The sequence below is a fragment of the Cnephaeus nilssonii genome (assembly GCF_951640355.1).
Source record: "Cnephaeus nilssonii genome assembly, chromosome: 13".
NCBI lineage: Eukaryota > Metazoa > Chordata > Mammalia > Chiroptera > Vespertilionidae > Cnephaeus > Cnephaeus nilssonii.
The window spans coordinates 1,227,433-1,246,998 of record NC_137084.1 but is presented as its reverse complement, the minus strand read 5'-3'; the positions used below and the strand labels follow the sequence as shown (position 1 = coordinate 1,246,998).

Sequence of the window (19,566 nt, the reverse complement as noted above, 5' to 3'; positions counted from 1 at the left end):
GTGACCTGGAGACGGGGTCTGCACCCCCGGAGGCTGGGCCAGACCCTCCCTCACCCGAATCTGGGACGTCCGGCCCCGGACACACCAGCCCTCGCTGGTTCCCGCCCCGTCCGCAGGCTCCGCCCCAAATGACAGCGACAGCCCTGAGGCCCTGTCCTGACCCCCTGCTCCCAGCCGCCCGCCCCGCCCGCGGGGAGACCCGCCCCGACGTCCACTCCGTGACTGTGGACTGTGCCTCCGAGGGGCCGGGCCTGGGACGCGAGGCCCAGCTGTTGCTATGGCAACCCCGCTGGGACTCGCCATCTGCAGGGTTTGACACTGGAAGGGGGTTGTGCGGAGGGGGGAGGGGGGACGGGGAGGACAGGAGTGTCCGGCGGCGGGAGCAAACGGCAGAAGCCGCGCCGGTCGTCTTGCTTCCGTCTGTGCCCGCGAGCTCAGGCCGAGGTCTGCCCCGGCCCCTCGCTGTCGGGAGGGGAAACTGAGGCCCAACGAGACGTGCCCTGGGCGGGGTTCTCCAGGAGAAGCAGCGGGCTTCGGGGAAGGCTTCTGTCCTCGCAACAGGCCAAGGGCGTCCCCCAAATTCTTCCAATAAAACCCTAATCCCAGCGAGCTGGTATTTGGGGGCGCGGCCCTTGGAGGTCACGAGGGAGGCCCCAATGCAAGAAGCAGCCATGGCCGGCCCTGTCCCCGCCACGGGAGGGCGGGAGTGCGTCGGGAGGGGCCGTCGCCAGACCCGACCCGCGGGCGCCCCGACCCGGACTTCCAGCCCCCCGGCCGCCGCGGGGAACAAGCGTGTGCTCTTCCAGCGCCCCCCCCCGCCCGCCCCGGCTGCGGCCCTCGGTCAGCGGCCCTGGCTCTGGAGGAGCGGAGGCTGGAGCCTGGTCCCGCCGCCGTGAGAAGGGGGAAGTGAGCATCCAGGCCGGGGGGGGGGGGGGGGGGGGGGGGGGCTGGGACAGGGGCGCCCCAGAAACAGGGCGGGGTGCAGAGAACCCGGAGCAGACGTGGCTGAGACCCACACAGGGGACACCCCGTGAGCCCCGCGGGTGCGCAGAACCCCGCCACGGTGGCTCGTCCCTCGGTGGGCCCGGCACGCGGGTGGCTCATGTCCACGGCGGGTCCAGGCCGCCGTCGCCGGGAGCGTCGCTGCCAATGGGAATGACAATGGGGGGTCACCTCCCACCCGTCGGAATGGCCACATCAACACATCCACCAACTGGGGTGCCGGCGAGGACGCGCGGGGGGGGGGGGGGGGGGGCGTGCACCGCGGGGCGCCCTCAGCCTGGGCCTGGCCCACGTCCCCCACCGCCACTCGTCTTTCTGGGTTTTAATCTCACCGAGGGCACTGCCCCTTGGTTTTCAGAGCGCGTGGGAGGGAGAGGGAGAGACAGAGAGAAGCACGTGACTGCTGCCTCCTGCACGCGCCCCGACCCAGTCCCGGTGCGAGCCCTTGAACAGAACTGGACCTGGGACCGAACGCAGTTCTACCCACTGAGCCACACCAGCCGGGGCTCCAGCTCTGAAAACGGCCTCAGGGAACCTGGACAGGAGGGGCGCGGGGCCTGCCTCCCTCCAGCCCGAACCCCAGCCCGGCGGCCCGGGGCAGGTTCCCTCCCGGCACGCACAGAGGGGCCCGGGCGGTGCCGACCCGGACCGGCCGATCTGACGAGAGGACACAGCTCAGGGCTGGGGCCCTCCCGGGACCTGCGGCCGTCCCCCGCGAACACAAAGGGAGCCGTGTCTAGCTCCCGCCAGCGTCCGCGTCCCCGGTCCGCAGCGCAGGTCACGGTCGCCATGCCGGGAACTCGGGGCGCTGCTCCCCGATCGGATCTGTTTCACTCCCCACAGCGGCTCTGCCTCCCCGCAGGCTTCCCAAACACACCGCCCTCAGCACAGCGTGGTTACCTCCTCTCCCATAAACACGCGTGCACACGCGCGCGCACACACACACACAGGCACACGCACGCACACGCACCCACCCCCCTTGCATTGAGAAACCTGTGTGAAAGCACCGCCCCCTCCACGCAACAGGCCCCGTCTCCAAAGCACAGTTACCCGGGCGCCCGTCCGGAAGCCTAGCAACGGTAACCAAGCGCCCTCCGTGGGCTCATCAGACGCCCGGCTCACGGAGCGCACGGGGGAGCCGCTCCCCACCCTGCGCCGCCGCGAGGACAGACGCGCGGAAGGAAGGACAGACGCGCGGAAGGAAGGACAGACGCGCGGACACCCACCTCGCCCGGCTGACGAGGAGCAGCCCATGTCATCTCACCCATCTGCCTGCGCCGCCCGGAAGCCGGGCACAAACAAAAACAACGGAGCGGGAAACTAGGTTACCCCCGGGCAGAGCTTATCCGCGGCAGCGTGTTTAACGTCCCCGTGACCGTCAGGGACGCAGGCTCCCCAGCTGCCCACAGCCCGGTGTGGGGGACCTCTGCCTGCAGCAGCCACAGCGATGCTCCTGAGACCTGGGGCTCCTGTCCACAGCCAGCCGGGCCGGGCGGCAGGCGGGGATAAACGTGGGTGTTCACAGGCGCCACTGAACCGTCACCTTCTCCCCGTTGGCAAATAAAACACTCCGTGGCGATCACAGCAGCCGGTGGGGGTGCCCCTCTGTCAGAGGACGGCCCTTCAGTTCCAGTAAGTCACTGATCAGAAGGCGAGTTGTAGCTACAATGTATCCCCCTCACTGTAGCTGTGTCACTAGTAGCTACACTGTATCCCCCTCACTGTAGCTGTGTCACTAGTAGCTACAATGTATCCCCCTCACTGTAGCTGTGTCACTAGTAGCTACACTGTATCCCCCTCACTGTAGCTGTGTCACTAGTAGCTACAATGTATCCCCCTCACTGTAGCTGTGTCACTAGTAGCTACACTGTATCCCCCTCACTGTAGCTGTGTCACTAGTAGCTACAATGTATCCCCCTCACTGTAGCTGTGTCACTAGTAGCTACACTGTATCCCCCTCACTGTAGCTGTGTCACTAGTAGCTACAATGTATCCCCCTCACTGTAGCTGTATCACTAGTAGCTACAATGTATCCCTGTCACTGTAGCTGTGTCACTAGTAGCTACAATGTATCCCCCTCACTGTAGCTGTGTCACTAGTAGCTACACTGTATCCCCGTCACTGTAGCTGTGTCGCTAGTAGCTACACTGTATCCCCGTCACTGTAGCTGTGTCGCTAGTAGCTACACTGTATCCCCGTCACTGTAGCTGTGTCGCTAGTAGCTACAATGTATCCCCGTCACTGTAGCTGTGTCACTAGTAACTACAATGTATCCCCCGTCACTGTAGCTGTGTCGCTAGTAGCTACAATGTATCCCCGTCACTGTAGCTGTGTCGCTAGTAACTACAATGTATCCCCCGTCACTGTAGCTGTGTCGCTAGTAGCTACAATGTATCCCCCTCACTGTAGCTGTGTCACTAGTAACTACAATGTATCCCCCTCACTGTAGCTGTGTTCCCCTCACTGTAGATGTGTCGCTAGTAACTAAGAGGTGTTCACCCAACCAGCAGGTATTACTTCTATCCTCAGCCAGAGCCCCTCTGCTTGGAAAGGGGTGTCGGCCTCCTGGTAGGAAAGCTACTTACACCCCAAATGGAAGAGACGAGCCAGGAGCCATCCCATCCTGGGCTCTAAAGCCCCCTCAGTGCCCCCCGGCCTGGCGGCTCTGGAGTTGGTGTTCGAGGGGGACAGGTCAGAGGCTGGTCCTTAGCTTTGAGGGGGGCTGGCGAGGGCTGGGGGTCTGCAGGGCAGGGCTGGAGACTGGGGTCACAGTCCCCAGAGTTTCTCAGCTCCTTTCCGAGAGCCAGGGAAGGAAGCCACGTCCCGCCTCCCTCCACGGGGGCACCCCACTCAAGGGGGCGCTAAACAAGGACAATGAGGGTGGCCCCGGATCCACGGAGCTCGGGGGGCCACTAGCCATCACCACGGTCGTGCTGGGGCCCTGCTCAATGGATCCCGGGGCCCGGACGGCAGCGGCATTCTTAGAGGCCAGACGCCGTGTCTTTCTGTCCCGCTCTCTCGGGTCGGGGAGGTGGGGGGACTCTGAGCCACTTCATTTGCTAAATCCCTTTGCAGACTCAGCGCAGGGCGCGGCCGGGCAAGGGCAGCGACTTGCTCTGCGGCCTGGCAGCTCCCAGAGGCAGCGGGGGACCAGCCACACCACACGGCACAGACTCGACAGCCAGACCGAGGCCTCGCCTCCCCCGACACCGACCACGGGGCGGGCGAGGGGCGCAGGCAGGGAGACACAGACGCACCGGCTACCTCTCGGGGCGCCGGGATCCCCGCCCCCCCCTCGATGGGATGGTGCCACCCATCGGCGGACGCTCACCGCTGCCGGTCCAGGGGGCCTGCTCCCCGCTGCGGCTCCTGTGCAGGCCCGGGGCCGGGGGACACAGGCCAGCCGGCTCCTCCGCGATGCAAGGCGGGGCCCAGCCGCCGGCAGGGCAGCGGGAGGGAGGAGGTGCCCCAGAGACGGTCCTCCTGGTTGGCGCGAGGGGCACTGGAAGGGGAGCGGGGTCAGCAGGCGGCGGGCGGCACCAGTGCCGGGACGATGCCGAGGAGGGCGGAGGGCGTGCCCCCGGCCCATCTCGCCTCATCCAGTCGCTGCCTCTCCGTGTGAGTCAGGGGCCCCGCCTTTTCTGGCCACGCCCCACCTAAGCGTCTCTCAAACCCTGACCCCCCCCCCCCATATAATTCTTACTATTCCCAAAGCGAACCCCTGTTCACGTGGAGGAAGCCTAAAGGCCATGAACTTGGTCTAAACAAGCCTCCCAGGAACAGGGCATCCACGAAGGAGGAAAATCAAAAACGCCAGGACAGCGGAAGTCCTGAGGAGGAAACCACTGAGAAATGGTTAAAAAAAATAGTAATAATAGGAAGTGATAGGAAAAATAGCAAAGTTTCTAAACATAATAGAGACCTGAAATGCACAAACGTGTCACAATGTGTATTTATATTCTGTATACAAGGCCCCTAGAACCATAAGGAATGCAAACCACTCACTGGGAGTGACTCATTCTCGAGTTGCCCCCCTTAAACGTCACATGGTCCCCCCCCCGCCCCGTGGGCGTGCGCCCCACGCCGGGACCCGCTGGTCTGTGGAGGCCGGTGTGTGACGGAATCTTCTAGCGAACCCGCCGGGGTCCGTCCTGGCTCAGCAGCTGGACAGCGGCCCCGACCCGAGGCCACTTCACCCATTTCCTCCCCTGACTCCTGGGTCCCCGAGCCCGACCCGCCACGAGGTGAGACGCCCGGGACAGGGCCGGAGGCGTCGCCACTGCGCTTTCTGCCACGTTTCGCTAAACTCGGACTCAAACCCCGTCTGCGGAGGGTGGGCGGGGGGGGGGGGGGAGGGGGGGAGGGGGAGGGGGGCCCGCCCACGCCGCCAGCCTTGGCCACACGCCCGCCAGCCCGCGCCTCGCCCCACGCACCCACGTCCGTCTCCTTGTGGCTCCTGATGTACTCCGCCAGCTCGAAGTTGCCCGCGATGATGGCCACCTGCGAGAGAGGAAGGCGTTACGGCCCGGGGACCCGTCTCTGCGCGTGGCGACAGCAAGCGAGCCGATCGGGGCCTTTTTAAAAAACGAGCCCTGGTCGGTGTGGCTCCGTGGACAGGGTGCTGGCCTGCAGACTGAAGGGTCTCGGGTTCGATTCCGGTCAAGGGCACCTGCCCCGGTTTTGGGCTCGATCCCCAATGTGGGGCGTGCAGGAGGCAGCCGATCCGTGATTCTCCCTCATCACGGATGTTTCTCTCCCTCCCTCCCCCTTCCCCTCTGACATCAATAAAAATGCACTAAAAAGCAAACAAACAAACGAGCTGCACCTTCCTCAGCGTCACTGAGCCAACCCGCGGCGCCAGGAGGACACGCGCCCCACACTGAGGCTCCTCCCGCGCCGGCCTCGCGCGCGCTCGGTGACGGCGTCAGCACCGCTGGGAGGCTCAGGGCGCCAACAGCACCCCGGACCCCACCGCTAACGTGTACGCGGGACGTGGGGGACATTCAACCGATCACACAACGTAAACTGGCGTGTCGGCGCCTTCGGGAATGAGGACAGTCCGAGGCCGGCTGCGTGCCGGGAGTGGGTGCCGAGCCCAGCGGGGGGAGCTGGGGAGGAAGAAAGCGGAGGGCGGGGCGCGGAGACTCCACGGAAAGGGGCACTTTCCCGACATGAGCTCCTGGCATCATCGCAAACCATTCAAAACCACCGAGCGCAGACGCCCGGCACGCACCTGCCCGCTTTGGCCCATTAAAAACCGGCCCCAGCCCGGCCACTTGGCTCGGGGGTGGAGCATCGACCTGGGAACCAGGAGGTCGCAGCTCGATTTCCGGTCAGGGCATGTGCCCGGGTTACGGGCTCGATCCCCAGTGGGGTGTGCAGGAGGCAGCCAATCAGTGATTCTCCCTCATCACTGATGTTTCTCTCTCTCCCTCGCTCCCTTCCTCTCTGACATCAATAAAAGTATTTAAAACACACACCTCCAAGCTCCCGCCAAGCCTCGCCGGCCGACGCTCTAACCCCGAGAACCCGGCCAGGGCTCATCCCTGGTCCTGAAGCCGCGATCAACAAGCTGGTCTCTGTTCCCAGGGACCCGGGTCCCTGCGCGACACCTCGATGCCGCCGGGCTCCCAGCTGTGTGAGCAGACGGCACACGCCGCCCACACCCCTAGCAACGGCCCTTCAGAAGGAGTCACGGCGCCGACCTCGGACAGACGGCGAGACGAGAACCGAGAACAGGGGTCGGCCCGCGCCACGCCAGGGCTGGGACTGACCGGGCAGCTCAGACCGGCCCGACCCTGTTCTCCCAGGACCCGACCGAGGGCCCTGGGACACAGGCCCACGAGGGACCCTGTGAAGCCCCGACTGCCCCGTCCTCCCCGGGGAACCAGGACCGCATGGAACCAGGACCCTATGGAACCAGGACTGCATGGAACCGGGACCGCATGGACCCAGGACCCCATGGACCCAGGACCGCGTGGAACCAGGACCCCATGGACCTGGGACCCCATGGAACCGGGACCGCATGGACCCAGGACCCTATGGAACCAGGACCGCATGGACCCAGGACCCCATGGACCCAGGACCGCATGGACCCAGGACCGCATGGAACCAGGACCCCATGGAACCAGGACCCTATGGAACCAGGACCCAGGAACCCAGGACCCCATGGAACCAGGACCCCATGGAACCAGGACCCCATGGAACCAGGACCCTATGGAACCAGGACCCATGGACCCAGGACCGCATGGAACCAGGACCGCATGGACCCAGGACCGCAGGGCCACTGCACACGGCGGGAGCGAGGGCCAGTGTCCGGGAAGATCCAATGTAGAAACCGTCTGAACCTCCCCGAACCCTGGACCAGGAGGCGGATGTGGGCCCCGCCTCCTCTGTCTCCTCGCCGGCCCATCGGCAATAATAAAAGCGTACGATGCTAATTAGACCGGACGACCTTCCGGACGACCTTCCGGACGAAGCCGCGGTGGCGGGGCCAGCCCCTTGCACAGACGTGTGCGCCGGGCCTCTGGGCCACAGAGAAAAGCTGCTTTCGTTTCTCAAAAGTCAGGGCCGTTGCTGGGCTCCCGTGGCGTCGGGCGGCGAGCCCTTGCTCCGTCAGCAACGTGACATCCCCAGGCCCACCGGTGGCACCCCGCCCTCAGCCACCCTCAGACCCAGGACACCCAGAGCCGGAGACGCCCGGCCTGGTGCTGCTTCCCGGACGCTGGGCCAGCGCCCGCCCACCGGGTCGCGGCCAGGGCAGGGCCACCCCGGCTTCTCAGCGGGAGAATTCCTGCCCATCACGTGGCCTCAGTGGCGGCAAAGCCAGGGGGGTCGGTCGGCGATGGCAGGGCGGCCGGCGACGCAGGGGCAGGCGCGGGGCCCACCGGCCCTGGTCCCATTGGCACGTCAGCGGCCCCCGCCTTTCCCGTGGGTCCGGAAGCACCGGGTAGACCCCGGCCCCCGCCCGGCGACCGTGGGATAAGCGTCCCCGGCTCCGAGGGGGGAGGCAGGTGCTCTTCATAGACGCCCGCCCGCCCGCAGAGGGAAGGCGCCCCCGCGCCCGCGGCCAGGCCCGGAGATGGCGCCACCTGGCAGCCCCCCAGCTGCTGCGTGAGCAACACACGGCCCAGCGTGCCGCCTGTGCCCCCGCCCGCACCTGCCCTCAGCCAGCAGCAAACCCGGAAAAGCTGGCCCGGGCCTCCGACAGGAAGCTACCTGGGCGCCTGCGTCCTGCGGACCCTCCCTCCTGGCTGGGCCGGACCCTGCGCTGTCCCGCCCCTGGACGCTGACTGGCGGGGCCGCTCTCGGTGGCTGCAGGCTCCTCTGTCCGCCCTGGACGGCCAGCGCGGGGCCCGCGGACGGGCTCTGGGCTGAGCTCCAGCCACAGGTCAGCTCCCCGGTCAGTGCGCTCAGGGCTGCACGTGGCTCCCCACGTCCAAGCCGGGAAGGGAAAGGTCGTTAGCAGCGCGGCGTGGGACAGTGCTGAGAGGGCGTAACAGCCCCCCCACACACACAGGGCCGGTGTGGGGGGGCCTTGGGGGACAGGCAGCGAGCCTGGGTGGGTGATCCCGTGCGATAGCGACACGCGTGAATCACCCGTCTTACACCTCACACTCAACAAGGTCACGTCGGCTAGATCTCCATGAAGCTGCGACAGACACCAGTGTGTTCTCAACCCCTGCCCCCGTCTCTCTGGCCCCCTGTCTCTCTGGCCCCCGTCTCTGTCTCCCCATCTCTCTGTCTCCCCATCTCTCTGTCTTCCCGTCTCTCTGTCTCCCTGCCTCTCCCCTCATCTGTCTGTCTCCCCATCTTTCTCTGTCTCCCCATCTCTCTGTCTTCCCGTCTCTCTGTCTCCCTGCCTCTCCCCTCATCTGTCTGTCTCCCCATCTTTCTCTGTCTCCCCATCTTTGTCTCCCCGTCTCTCTGTCCCCATCTCTCTGTCTCTCCATCTCTCAATGTCTCCCCATCTCTCTGTCTCTCCATCTCTCTGTCTTCCCGTCTCTCTGTCTCCCTGCCTCTCCCCTCATCTGTCTGTCTCCCCATCTTTCTCTGTCTCCCCATCTCTGTCTCCCCGTCTCTCTGTCCCCATCTCTCTGTCTCTCCATCTCTCAATGTCTCCCCATCTCTCTGTCTCTCCATCTCTCTGTCTTCCTGTCTCTCTGTCTCCCTGCCTCTCCCCTCACCTGTCTGTCTCCCTCCAGGCACACAGTCCATGTGAGGCCCGGGAGGAGGCAGCCACGTGCCAGGACCTGGTGACCACCGTCCTCGTTGGAGACGGAGCGGCCGGCACCCTGTCCTCCCCCAGCCCCGGCGCCGGGACAAATCGATGTCGGCGGTCTGCGCCCCGCGTCTGTGGCTCCCGTGCGACACCCAGACGACCGAGCAGGGGCGTCTCCTTCCTTCCGGTTGGTGAGCAACCGAGGGCTCACCTTCAGGAGCAGACAGGTCTCTGCCAACTCCCTCCACCCCTCCTCAGCGCCCGGGGCGCCCAGCCTCCCTCTCAGCCCCGCTGGCCCGCGCCAACACTGCCACCCAGTGGCCGGAGTGAGAAACTACAGGGAGCTGTGTGTCCAGGCCTCTGCCCGGCCACAGCGCCTTCCAACTGACCCGCCGTGGCCCGGGACTGGGCACCAGGAGGGTGGGACGCGGAGCCTCTTCCCGGGACATCGGGGGAACTGACGCAGAGGCCGCCATTCTCACACGATGGAAAAGGTACAGATCGAGTAGCACGGGGCCAAGGGCTGCAGGACGCCCCTCCCGAGGAGGAGCTGGGGCTTTGAAGGGTGAAGAGGAGTTCACCGGGGACCCTGCTGAGGGGCAGGGGTACCAGTGAAGGTGTTCTTTAAAAACATGGAGTCAAGTTGTCCCTTCCTGAATGCCGTCCATCGGGACGGACGTTTCTAGGAGTCAACCCTCCCCCACTGGGTGCAGCTGCTGCTCCGCCCAGCCCCCGCCACACCCCGCCACACCCCGCCACACCCCGCCACACCCCGCCACACCCCGCCACACCCCGCCACACTCCGCCACACCTCGCCACACCCCGCCACACCCCGCCACACCCCGCCACACCCCGCCACCCCCCCGCCACACCCCGCCACACCCCCGCCACACCCCGCCACAACCCCGCCACACCCCGCCACACCCCCGCCACACCCCGCCACACCCCGCCACACCCCGCCCAGCCCCCGCCACACCCCGCCACACCCCACCACACCCCGTCACACCCCACCACACTCCGCCACACCCCGCCACACCCCCACCACACCCCGCCACACCCCACCACACCCTGCCACACCCCCACCACACCCCCACCACACCCCGCCACACCCCACCACACCCCGCCACACCCCCACCACACCCCCCACCACACCCCACCACACCCCCACCACACCCCCGCCACACCCCGCCACACCCCGCCACACCCCGCCACACCCCGCCACACCCCGCCACACTCCGCCACACCCCCACCACACCCCGCCACACCCCACCACACCCCGCCACACCCCCACCACACCCCCCACCACACCCCACCACACCCCACGCCACACCCCGCCACACCCCGCCACACCCCGCCACACCCCCACCACACCCCACCACACCCCCCGCCACACCCCGCCACACCCCGCCACACCCCCACCACAGTCCACGCTTCTCCGGGCTTTGCCTCCTGTTTCCGTGGCACATTCACACCAGGGAGTACTGCGCACCAGGAAAAAGGAGGCTCTCTTACCCTCTGAGACAGATGGAGGGACCGGAGAGCATCATGCTAAGCGAAAGAAGCCAGTCAGAGAAAGACAAGTATCACGTGATCTCACTCACATGTGGAATCTAATGAACAAAATAAACTGATGAACGGAGTGGACCCAGAGCCACGGAAGCAGGGAACAGAGTGCAGGATCTCGGAAGGCAGGGCAGGCGGGGGAGGGTGGGTGGGAGGGAACTTGTAGGCAGATATGTGTGGCCCATGGCCACAGACAATGGGGCGGTGAGGGCCTGGGGTGGGGGTGGGGGGCTAGAGAGAGTCAATGGGGGGAAATATGTGATACTTTCAACAATAAAGAATTATTTTTTAAAAATAAAATATACTTTTATTGATTTCAGAGAAGAAGGGAGAGGTAGAGAGAGATAGAAACATCAATGATGAGAGAGAATCATGGATCGGCTGCCTCCTGCACACCCCCTACTGGGATTGAGTCCACAACCCAGGCATGTGCCCTGACCGGGAACGGAGCCATGACCTCCTGGTTCCTAGGTTGATGCTCAACCACTGAGCCCCACGGGCCGGCTGCCCCCCGTGTCCAAACAGCACAATCCTGGGACCTGTCCTGATTTCTTTCTGTCTGAGTATTAGTCACTGACGCTCGGCCAGGGAGACAGGGCCCAGCTCATCGGTCACACGGCCCGACTCAGCCGTGTCCAGGCCGAGGTCACGCCCTCGGTTTCTGTGGTGCCGACACTGTGCCATGTCCACACCCCAGAGCGCTGGCCCCACCACAGCACCGCCTCTGAGTGAAGAGCCACGTGTTTTTGTGTGTTTTTAACATGTTTAATATGTTTGTTGTTTTTTAATATGTTTAATTGATGTCAGAGAGGAAGGGAGAGGGAGAGAGAGTTAGAAACATCCATCACGAGAGAGAATCATGGATCGGCTGCCTCCTGCAAGCCCCACCCTGGGGATCGAGCCTGCAAACTAGACCTGTGCCCTGACCGGGAATGGAACCCAGGACCCTTCGGTCTGCAGGCCGACGCTCTATCCACTGAGCCACACTGGCCAGGCTGGGCTTGAAGTTTCACTGGTAGGAAGGAGCTCCGGGAGCCGCCGGCCCTGGGACACAGGGACACAGAGGCGCCGGGCACAGCTCCCAACGCAGGTGACAACCCCCACGGAACCAGCCCGCCTGGTGTCCAACGCACGCCATGCTCAGAGACCCGCGGTCTCGGCCCCCCACCCCCGCCCCGTCGGTGCAGGCTGTCCCGCGAGGGCTCTTCTTACCTGGAAGGGGGTCTGGCTGTTGTAGTTCTTCAGCTCCTTGTCCCCGCCCCGGAACAGCAGCACCCGCGCACAGCTGTCCTGCAGGGCACACGGGACACGCGGGTGACGGACAGGTCCCCCGGGAGCCGCTGCGGCAGATCCCCGCCCCCGGCTCCAGAAGCTCCCTCCCGAGAATGCAGAGAAACGCACGCCACGTTAGAGGGCGGGCGGGTTCCTCCCTCCACGCGGCCAGGATCCGGGTGACCCCCCGACCCCCGCACCCCGCCCAGGGCTACCAGTTGAAGTTTCACTGCTACACACACTTGGGACAACTAGACAGAACCTATAAAAGTTTAAAGCATGTGCACCCCTGGGCCAAACAGGGGCCCTTTCTAAGGCTACATTCTGCAGGCTTGCACGTGTGCATGCAACGCATCAGAAGTGAAACACGCCCGGCCGGCGTGGCTCAGTGGGTGAGCATCAACCTAGGAACCAGGAGGTCACAGGTCGAGTCCCATCCAGGGCACATGCCCAGGTGGCGGGCTCGATCCCCAGCAGGGGGTGTGCCAGCGATGGCCCACAGGCTCAAGCGGGCCGCTGCCGCTTTGTAAATAAAGTTTTACTGGCACACAGCCACACAGTCATCTGTGTTGTCTGTGGCTGCGCTCATCCTCAGGCAGAACGGCGTGGCCGTGGCCTGTCCCTGTGGCCTCTGCAGAGAGGGTTCGCTGTCCCCTCCTCTAACCTAAGGCACTGGGGCAGGGCTTTCCTGAGAGCCCGGCCAGCTCTGGGTCCTCCTGGAGCCATCGGCCAAGAGGCAGGACAGACCTGAGCAGGGAGAGTGGCATAGGTCACTCACAGAAACGCCGTGCCAGTGGGACCACCCCCCGCTCAGAGACCATCTTTGCCGGAAGCCAGTTCCAGCATGTCATAATTGCAAGAGTTTCATCGAAAGGTTGTCGGAACTTGGGGACTCAACAAGGGCTGAGTCACACATGTTGTCACCTGTTGGGAATGGCTGAAGGCACTTCCCCCAAACCTGAATAGGATGATTGTTTGCTGCCAGACAGCTCAGAGCATCTCAATCTACGTTACTGCCTCCTGTTGGCCAAACACGTGAGCAGCGAAGGCCATTCCCCAATCTGACAATGCTTCTGTAAACACTACCCTTGGAAGTGTGTATCTCCACCTCGCCTTAGGACAAATTGTGTTAATAAAAAGCAAGGGTCCTGAGACAAGGAGGACTTAGCTCCTTTAGCGAAAGCTCCTCTGACCCCAATGCCTTTCAAAATTATCTTTCATGTCTGGACTCTTATTTAATCTACACACGGCCTTTCTCCAGATTGCTGGACGCTTCGTAACGCCGGAACAAGAACCCCGGCACATCTTGGCCACAATTATTTCAAGTGACAGCAAACATGTTTATCCGGGTGCTTGTGTCAGGATGAAACACGCGTGAAATCTCCTGGGGGCAACAAAGGACTGTTTCCTGTCGCGGGCAGTAAGCAGCACATGTTGGCACAGATGTTTACCAGCTGCGGCCAAGCCTCGGGGCGTGCTTTCCTAGAGCAGCTGGGCAAGGTACCCCAGGCTCACACAGCTATTCCCGTGCAAACGCCAGGGTCCCCCAGGGAGCGCCCCAGCTGCACACAAATCCCACTGTGGGGGACGGGGGGGGGGGCACCTCCATGAGCAGGAAGCCAGGTCCCCACCCTGCCAATGCTTCCTGAAGCTCCGCTGAAATGCTCCCTGCCCAGCAGGCTGAGCTGCTCTCCGGTGCCTGGCCGTGTGGAGACCACGAGCCACGGCTGTTCATGCCCCTGAGAAGAGGGGCCCGAGGCGGGGGGTGCCAGCAGGAAGAACAGGTGAGTCACCACGACCTGCCCCTGGCGGTTCGCCCGGCCGTCCTGCACAGCACTGCGCAGCGAGAACCACAGCTGGCGCTATGAGGAGCTCGTCCAGGGGAGGCCTGACCGAGGGCGGGCTACCTGAATGGGGTCTTGAAGGATGTGTAGGAGTTTTCCAGGGTTGACTAGCTAGAAGCAAACTGGGGTTTCAAAGTGGCTGGAAGGGCCTGGGCGGGGGCGTGCCCGTGGACCGGGCAGGGAAAGAGCCTGGTTTCAGGCGGGGGCTGGAGATTTCACCCCAAAGACGGAAGCCCTGACTGGGCTGGGAAGACACCACTGGTGGCAGAGGACGTGCAGCTGCGAGACCCGTGGGCCCAGCAGTCACCCTAACCGGGGTCCGCCCTCTGTTCCTCCAGGTAGCAGAGCACCCCCCCCTCGCCCCCAGCTCATGTTGTGTCCACACCCCACCCCACTCTCCGGGCGACTTCCTGGAAGTCAGAGAGCAGGAAAGAAGGGGAGGAGGGGCAGGGACCTCCCACAGCGATGTCCAGGACCTGCCTCGACCCGGGCCCCAGGGGCCCCAGGGCCCAGGGAACCGTCCCTGCTCCCCCCCTCGGCTGTGGAAGGTGGGGTGCCCGCGGGCGCCACACTGACCTGGTTGTAGAGGGCGCAGATGTGCAGGGCCGTGTTCCCCGAGGCGTTCTGCGCCGCCATGTCCGCCCCGTAGAAGAGCAGGTGCTCCAGGTGCTGCACGTGCCCGTACCTGCAGGCCTGAGACAGACCTCCCGTGAGACCCGCTGTCACCGGAAGCCGCGGACACGCCCCGCTCCGCACCTGCCCTTCCCACCCCGGGGGGCAGGAAGCGGAGGCAGCATCTGCCCTGGCCGGAGGGCGATGGGGCGTGGCCTGAGGGTGATGCTGGCCTGGCGGGGGCGTGGCCTGAGGGTGATGATGATGGTGGTGGGGCGGGGCCTGATGATGGTGGAGGCGTGGCCTGAGGGTGAAATGACAGTGGTGGGGCGTGGCCTGATGGTGATGATGGCTTGATGGGGCGTGGTCTGAGGTTGATGGTGGGGGCGTGGCCTGATGGTGACGATGACTGTGATGGGGCGTGGCTTGATGGTGATGGGGCGTGGTCTGAGGTTGATGGTGGGGGCGTGGCCTGATGGTGATGATGGCTGTGATAGGGCGTGGCTTGATGGTGATGGGGCGTGGTCTGAGGTTGATGGTGGGGGCGTGGCCTGATGGTGACGATGACTTGATGGGGCGTGGCTTGATGGTGATGGGGCGTGGTCTGAGGTTGATGGTGGGGCGTGGCCTGATGGTGATGATGGCTGTGATAGGGCGTGGCTAGAGGGGATGAGCAAGGTGATGGGGCGTGGCCAAGTAGTAACTATGACAATGATAATGGCGGGCACATACTGTGCCGTCACTAGCTGCCAGGTGCTTCCCATGAGCTTCCTCACTAAACTGTCCTGAGCGAGGAGTTAGGAGTGACTGACTCCGCGACTGGCAGGCAAGCTCCGAGCGGGAAAGTCCCTGGCTCAGCGGACCCGGCTGCACCGCACCCAGGCCAGACAGAGAGTCCGAGAGACGGAGAGGGAGGTCCGGAGGGGGGCGCCCCACGGGGGCCAGTCACGTGTCCCGGCTGCACACGAAGGTGCGTGGGAAAGAGCCCGGCCCCTCGGCCCAGCGGCTGGCCTCTCAGTGCACAGCCCCTCGGGTTCCCAGGTGGGAGCCAGGGGGCAGGGAGGGCGCAGGCGGACCTGATGCTACCCAGCAGCGAAAACTACAAGGAATGAGTCCTCCAAGTTCTCAGATTGGGGGGAAGCATCTGGTGTTTCTTCCTTCTTCTTTAGAAGAATAAACGTTATTGAAACAAGTAAAATATAATAAATGTTATTGATTGCAGAGAGGAGGGGAGAGGGAGAGAGATAGAAACATCAACAATGAGAGAGAGTAACTGATCGGCTGCCTCCTGCACGCCCCACACTGGGGACCGAACCTGCAACCTGGGCACGTGCCCTGACCCGGAATCGAACCCTGACCTCCTGGTTCCGAGGTCGACGCTCAACCCTGAGCCGCGCCGGCCGGGCATTACTTCCTTCTTTCTACCTCGTTCATGGAAGCTCTCCAGCTGGAGGGGTATTTCAGGAAAATACTGGGGGGATTTGAGTAACAACTTTAAGACCCTTTGCAGACATGAGCTCAAAACACTGCTCTTCCCGAGTCAGCCTGCAGGGGGCGGGCACCCCAGCGGCGGTGCCTGAAGCCACTGGATGGGGAAGCCTTTTTGCAATGAAGCACGTGTCCTGGGCGACGCCCCCTGCAGCACCCGTGGGCAGGCCTGGCGTGGGCCCCGGGATCCCGAGAGAGGAAGTGAGCCAGGCACGCTGGGCAGGAGCTGTCCACACCCCGGGGTGCTGGGGCGGGGGGCGGGGCGGGGGGGGGGGGGTCAGACTTGAATTGCAGAAGCCAGAGGCCCCAGAATGCAGAGCGGAGCCAGCCCGCCGCGCCGCACAGCCTCCTGCCCCGGGCGCCCTGCCCTGCCGCGCGGCTCCTGTTGGAAGCCTGGCGGAGAGGAAGAGCCAGGCCTCGGCGTGGGAGGAGCGGGGGGGGGGGGGGGGGGGGCGGGGACGCCCTCGGGCAGGCCCCTCCGCCTCTCTGGGCCCCGGAAGCGCCTGCGCAGAGGAGACAGCACGGGCTGGGGGGCTGCTCCCGGGGAGGGCAGCGGGCGAAGCGGTGGATGACAACTCCGAGGAGCGCCCCGGCCGCGTCAGCACCGCCTCCCGCGGGTCAGCACCGCCTCCGGCCGCAGGAGGCAGCTGGGTCTGCAGCGCCGGCCGGCCACCGCCCTCGGGTGCCGAGGGGTTTCAGCAGGACGAGGGGCCTTTCCCGGACTGTGCGACAGACTGACCGCGGGAGGGCGCCGGACCGTCCCACGGGCGAGGGGGAGCCCTGGACGGTGTGCTCAGTGGTTAGCGTCGGCCTGTGCACGGAAGGGTCGTGGGTTCGATTCCAGGTCAAGGGCACATATCTGGGTGGCAGGTTCGATCCCCGGCCCCGGTCGGGATTAACAAATAAAATAAAATGAAGGACAGCCCGGAGCGAAGGCCTCCAGTGCAGAGCGGGGCTGGGCCTGGGACCGAGAGGCGGGCGGCTTTGGCACTGGGACGCTCTGAACCCGTGCCGGGGTCTCAGGGGCAGACCCCAGCCCACAACCGGCACCGCAGGACCCTGCACCCCAACACACAGTCTCCTCAACCCAGGGCGGCGTCCCTCACGACCGGCGAGGCGGCCACGCTGGCAGGTGCACGATGAGGGAAGTAAGACCCTCGAGAGGGAGCACCAGGCAGAGGAGGGAACGGCCCCGAGCCGGGACCGGAGCCCGAGGGCCGTGCAGCAGGGGGAGGGGGGTGGGCTGTCTGTCTCCTCCCCCTCCTCTCCCTCCCCCTCCTTCCCCTCCTCCCCCTCCTCCCCCTCTGCCGCGCTCCCCTGCATCTGGGACCAGTCTCCCCTCCTCCCCTCCGTCCATGACAGACCGCCCTGCCATCAGGTGGACTCTGTTCTTGCCAAGCCTGCAGCTGCCACCCCCGGGCCAGGTGGGGGCTCGGAGACATGCCTCCCATGGGCCCTGGCCACCTGCACCGGCTCCCGGGGCGCCCAGGACGCGGCACCCGGAGGGCTCCCGGCCCCCGTTGGCCGGTCGTGCAGAAATGCCACAGGCCTGCCCGCTCCTCCAGCTTCTCCGGAGAAGTCGGGCACACGTGTTTCTGAGCAACTCCCCCGAGATGTTTAAATGCGGGGGGACCGATTCAAACGTTTTAGGAAAAGGAAACCGGGACGTGGCCTTTCCGCCTGGGGACCTGCCCACCCGGGGCCCTGCCCGCCTGGGGACCTGCCCGCCTGGGGCCCTGCCCTCGAGGGGGACCTGCCCGCCTGGGGCCCTGCCCTCGAGGGGGACCTGCCCGCCTGGGGACCTGCCTGCCCGGGGACCTGCCCGCCCGGGCCCTGCCCGCCTGGGGCCCTGCCCGCCTGGGGACCTGCCCGCCTGGGGCCCTGCCCGCCTGGGGACCTGCCTGCCCGCCTGGGGACCTGCCCGCCTGGGGCCCTGCCCTCGAGGGGGACCTGCCCACCTGGGGACCTGCCTGCCCGGGGACCTGCCCGCCTGGGGACCTGCCTGCCCGGGGACCTGCCCGCCCGGGCCCTGCCCGCCCGGGGCCCTGCCCGCCTGAGGCCCTGCCCGCCTGAGGCCCTGCCCACCTGGGGCCCTGCCCGCGAGGGGGCCCTGCCCGCCTGGGGCCCTGCCCACCCAGGGACCTGCCCGCCCGGGGCCCTGCCCGCCCAGGGACCTGTCCACCTGGGGACCTGCCCACCTAAGGCCCTGCCCACCCAGGGACCTGCCCGTGAGGGGGACCTGCCCGCGAGGGGGCCGGGAGGCGGCTGTGCCGCGGGCGCGGGCGCACCTGGTGGATCTCGTGCCAGCCGTTCTCGTCCCGGCAGCACACGGCCGCCCGCTCGTGCAGCAGCAGCTCGCAGCAGTAGGGGTCGCCGCCCACGATGGCCGTGTGGTACAGCGGCGTGAGGCCGCAGCTGTCCTTGTAGTCCGGGGACGCGCCCAGCTCCAAGAGGGTCTAGAGAAACGGAGGGTCGGCGCTGCCGCGGGGGGGACAGCCGGTGCCGGAGCGGCACAGAGGCCCGGGCACAGCGCTTCCAACGGCCAGAACACCAGGAGGCGCGACGGCCAGACCCCGCTCCGGCGGGCAGTTCAGGGTCACCTGGCGTGGCTGTGCATGGGGGGCGGGGGGGCGGGGGGGGGACCCAGGGAATCTGAGGGGGGGGCGTCCCCGGGCGAGACGGGCCGCGCCGTACCTTGAGGGCCACCTGGTTCCTGGCGCGGGCGGCCTTGTGCAGGGCCGTCATCCCGTCTTTGGCGCGGAAGTCCAGGTGCGCCCCGCCGTTCCTCAGTGCTTTGAGGACCTCCACGGAGTCGTCCAGCTGGGCCGCCAAGGTCAGGGGCGTCTCTGGGGGGGACGCATACCCCTCAGAGCCAGCCCTCGGGGGAAGCCGCTCAGTCCCGGGGCTCACGTAGCCACGTCTAAAGGGACCCCGAGTAGCGCATCCCCCACACACAATGGGACGTTGACCCGACATAAAGGAAGGAGGAGATCCTGCCGCTGCAACAACGTGGAGGGACCTTGAGGGGAGGAGGCTAAGGGGGGGCCGACAGACAGACAGACAGACAGACAGATCCGGGGCCACAGCCACAGAGGGCGGGCTGGAGGCCGTAGGGGGTGGGAGCGCACACTCCCTCCGGCTGTGCGGGGAGCGGGTCCGGGGCCTGTGTGCAGCCGGGGGAGGTGCTGCATTTTGAAAGTTGCTGCCAGGCCGGCGTGGCTCGGGGGGGTGAGCGTCGACCTATGAACCTGGAGGTCAGGGTTCGATTCCCGGTCAGGGCACATGCCCGGGTTGTGGGCTTGGTCCCCAGTGTGGGGCGTGCAGGAGGCAGCCAGTCAGTGATTCTCTCATCATTGATGTTTCTCTCTCCCTCTCCCTCCCTCTATGAAATCAATAAAAATATATTTAAAAAATAAAAAGAGTTGCTGAGAGAGATCGTCGTAGGAAGACACTGTAACCCTGTGAGGTGGGTGTCCCACAGACAGACACACACAGCACCGACACAGTGCTGCAGGTCACTCCTACCCCGGCCAAACGGAGAGAAGGAGAAAAACTAAGATTAAA

The 19,566-nt window shown here is 65.4% G+C and overlaps 1 protein-coding gene across 8 annotated transcripts in view; it reads right to left on the bottom strand.

Annotated features, from left to right (window-relative positions):
• The window catches only part of SHANK2 (SH3 and multiple ankyrin repeat domains 2), a 180,652-nt gene that overhangs the window by 139,325 nt on the left and 21,761 nt on the right, over positions 1–19,566 (bottom strand). For 4 of the 8 annotated variants that reach the window (XM_079787026.1, XM_079787028.1, XM_079787029.1 and 1 more), the window contains exons 6-10: positions 18,697–18,848; positions 18,291–18,458; positions 14,479–14,595; positions 11,999–12,076; positions 5,436–5,502 (exon numbers count right to left, since the gene is read on the bottom strand). In XM_079787026.1, the coding sequence (XP_079643152.1) occupies positions 5,436–5,502; positions 11,999–12,076; positions 14,479–14,595; positions 18,291–18,458; positions 18,697–18,848 (582 nt within the window). Of the gene's footprint in view, positions 1–4,333; positions 4,624–5,435; positions 5,503–11,998; positions 12,077–14,478; positions 14,596–18,290; positions 18,459–18,696; positions 18,849–19,566 lie in introns of those variants that run through there. The other 4 variants (XM_079787033.1, XM_079787027.1, XM_079787031.1 and 1 more) reach the window with 4 other exon arrangements.